This window comes from Geospiza fortis, unplaced genomic scaffold (genome assembly GCF_000277835.1).
Source record: "Geospiza fortis unplaced genomic scaffold, GeoFor_1.0 scaffold403, whole genome shotgun sequence".
Lineage (NCBI taxonomy): Eukaryota > Metazoa > Chordata > Aves > Passeriformes > Thraupidae > Geospiza > Geospiza fortis.
The window spans coordinates 3,645,465-3,647,979 of record NW_005054336.1 but is presented as its reverse complement, the minus strand read 5'-3'; the positions used below and the strand labels follow the sequence as shown (position 1 = coordinate 3,647,979).

The 2,515-nt window shown below is 39.3% G+C and overlaps 1 protein-coding gene across 1 annotated transcript in view; it reads right to left on the bottom strand.

Annotated features, from left to right (window-relative positions):
- Positions 1-1,567: 1,567 nt before the first annotated feature.
- The window catches only part of SLC44A3 (solute carrier family 44 member 3), a 34,981-nt gene continuing 34,033 nt past the window's right edge, over positions 1,568-2,515 (bottom strand). The window contains exon 16 of the mRNA XM_031057895.1: positions 1,568-1,817. Within this exon, the coding sequence (XP_030913755.1) occupies positions 1,812-1,817 (6 nt within the window). The 3' untranslated portion in view covers positions 1,568-1,811. The remainder of the gene's footprint in view (positions 1,818-2,515) is intronic.

Sequence of the window (2,515 nt, the reverse complement as noted above, 5' to 3'; positions counted from 1 at the left end):
GATAAAAATTTCCCTCCCTTTTTTCCACCAGAGTTCCTGAGTCAAAGGCCAAAACTTGCAGTGTGAGTACCAAATACAAACAGGAAAAAAACCCTGAATGTGTAATAAGAACTGGGTTTTTTTAACTTCAAAGCAAACCTCTTATGCTTTGTAAATTGGTAAATATCATGTTTACATTGTGAAGACACTGCTTCTTGGAAGCAATCTTGGCAAACCCATGGCAGAGGAAAAGTTTTGCCCCTTTGTAAGTACCACATCTGCACACTTTCTCAGGGTTAGAGGGCTATTGCTTATTCAGGACTTTTCAGAAGTTCCCACAGCATCCACAAGCTGAGCACAAAAAGTATCCAAGGGTACAGATTTATCTAAGGAGAGGTGGTGAGTCACAGCCAGTATTATCATCTTGGCAGGCAGAAAGTAATTAATCTATTTCTTTCCCTTTTTCATCATTTATCCTATATTCCACAACTTCTTGAAGTGGCTCATATTAAAGTAGACTGAAGTTAATTAAATTATGGATAAAAAGCAAGTATTTTTTAGTATTTCTAGATAACTAGTCTCCTTTCAACAGCAGGAGGCCAGATACAGTATTTAAATGAAATGGATTTCTTATTCAGGCATCAGTGAGCTTTTCTGTACATCATTTCCAAGCTCTGACTAATCAAGGGTTTATCAATCTATTCATTTAGACAGTTCTGAGTCACCTGCAGTGATGTCTCACTTCCTGTATTGATACTTTACTGAAATCCCCGGCTGGCATCATTTTCCCACCACAAACCTCTCCTCAAATAAAATTTGAACAAAGAGAATAAAATGTGACACCAAGTAAAATCTGAAACTACTCCATACTCAGAACAAGGTGGAGCCTACAAAACGCATTACAGTCAGGATCCAGGTAGAAAGCTTGAACAAGCTTTAAAATTGCTCACGAGGAAGTGCTGGCAGACTGTTACCAAGTTCATTTTTAAAAAAGTGTCGGCACTTGTGTTCCTCTTCTGACTGAAGCCCTGACAGTTGCTCCATTTCCTCCATGATGTATTTCACACCCATGTTACAGCTAACATTTCTATAAAGTATTATTTATAGCATTTTTATCTCATGTCTGTCCTGTTATTTTATCTCTGTCATCTGCTACTTTGTCAAGCTCTAAATACAGATACAAATTTTTCTGCTTCATCTTTTCAATTGCAGAAAGAAGGAAGGAAGGACTATTCCTCATCTGCCCTTTGGAGAGGAGCTGGACAGTTTATGTTACAAACTTGTAAAAACCATTCCCAAAAGAGTATAATTAAAAGAAAGACACCTACCTCATAACCGCTAATTATCTTGACTACAGAGAATTTCTATCAAGGGTAATTTCCATCAGTGAGCTTAGTCTGTTCCTTAATTGGCTGTTCAGATATGCAGAATGAATCAGGACACAGTCATCTCAGAGCACCTCCTCTACAAATGTTTCTGCATTTACTGTTCTAGGGATGACTGGCACAGCATTCCCAGAGAAACCTGAAAAAATCATGTCAGCTGCATGACCTTTTTGACTTACTAATTTAGTCTGACAACAGAGACATTTACAAAGAGTGAGTTTATTATCAACTTTCAGACCATCATAACAAATGTAGTAATAAAAATCAGATGTGATGACACACAAAATATTTTATTCATACAAACAGATTGTGTGTCATTTTACCAGTGCAGAAGATACAACAGATTTAGGGAGCTAATACTTTGTCCTGGGCTACTGGTAACCTTTACTGATACGACCGTTTGTGCTATTGCTGCTCTGCTTCCACATCTCCTGGTGTACTTCACATTCAAGTCTACAAAGAGAGAAAAAAGAAGTCAAATAATGTGTAGCACTGTTTCTGCATTTAAATGTTGTAAGAGTAAACTGGGAAAACGATTAAGGTTCTTTTGTATCTCAAATCCACAATCTTCTTGCAGGGAATAACACCCACCCAGCCTCTGGTTTCTGTGCTTGGCAAAAAAATTACTGAAGAATGCAATAACAGACCCAAACAATGAAAATATTTAGTACTATCCCTCACTGTAGTAATAAACTGGAGGACTGCTCTGCCTGTAGCAGAATGTCCACAGAATTGTGTGAGAAGTCACTAGAGCCTGGTACCTTTTGAAAGCAGATCAAGGAAAATCACCAACTTCTGTTACACTTGTGTGAATAGCTGTGACAGCAGAGGACTTGTAGTACCCAGCAAGTGTGGGTGCCAGAGGAGCTGTTCCTGCAGAATCTTCCTCTAGCCTGGCCCCCACAATGCTTGGGGAAAATCAGTCCTGATTCTGAACTTGCTGGGGCAGCTTCTCAGGTTGGGCAATTTGCAGTATTTTTTCAGATGTCAGTGAGCGAGTGTTGACTCTGAGGACTTTCCCAAGCCTGGGTGTGGGGAAACACTCCCTTCTGGCATGTTACCTTTGCTACCCCATCATAAAACTAAATAAATATATAAACTGATAAAAAAGGAGGGGAGGGCAGGAGAGGAGAGGAGAGGAGAGGAGAGGA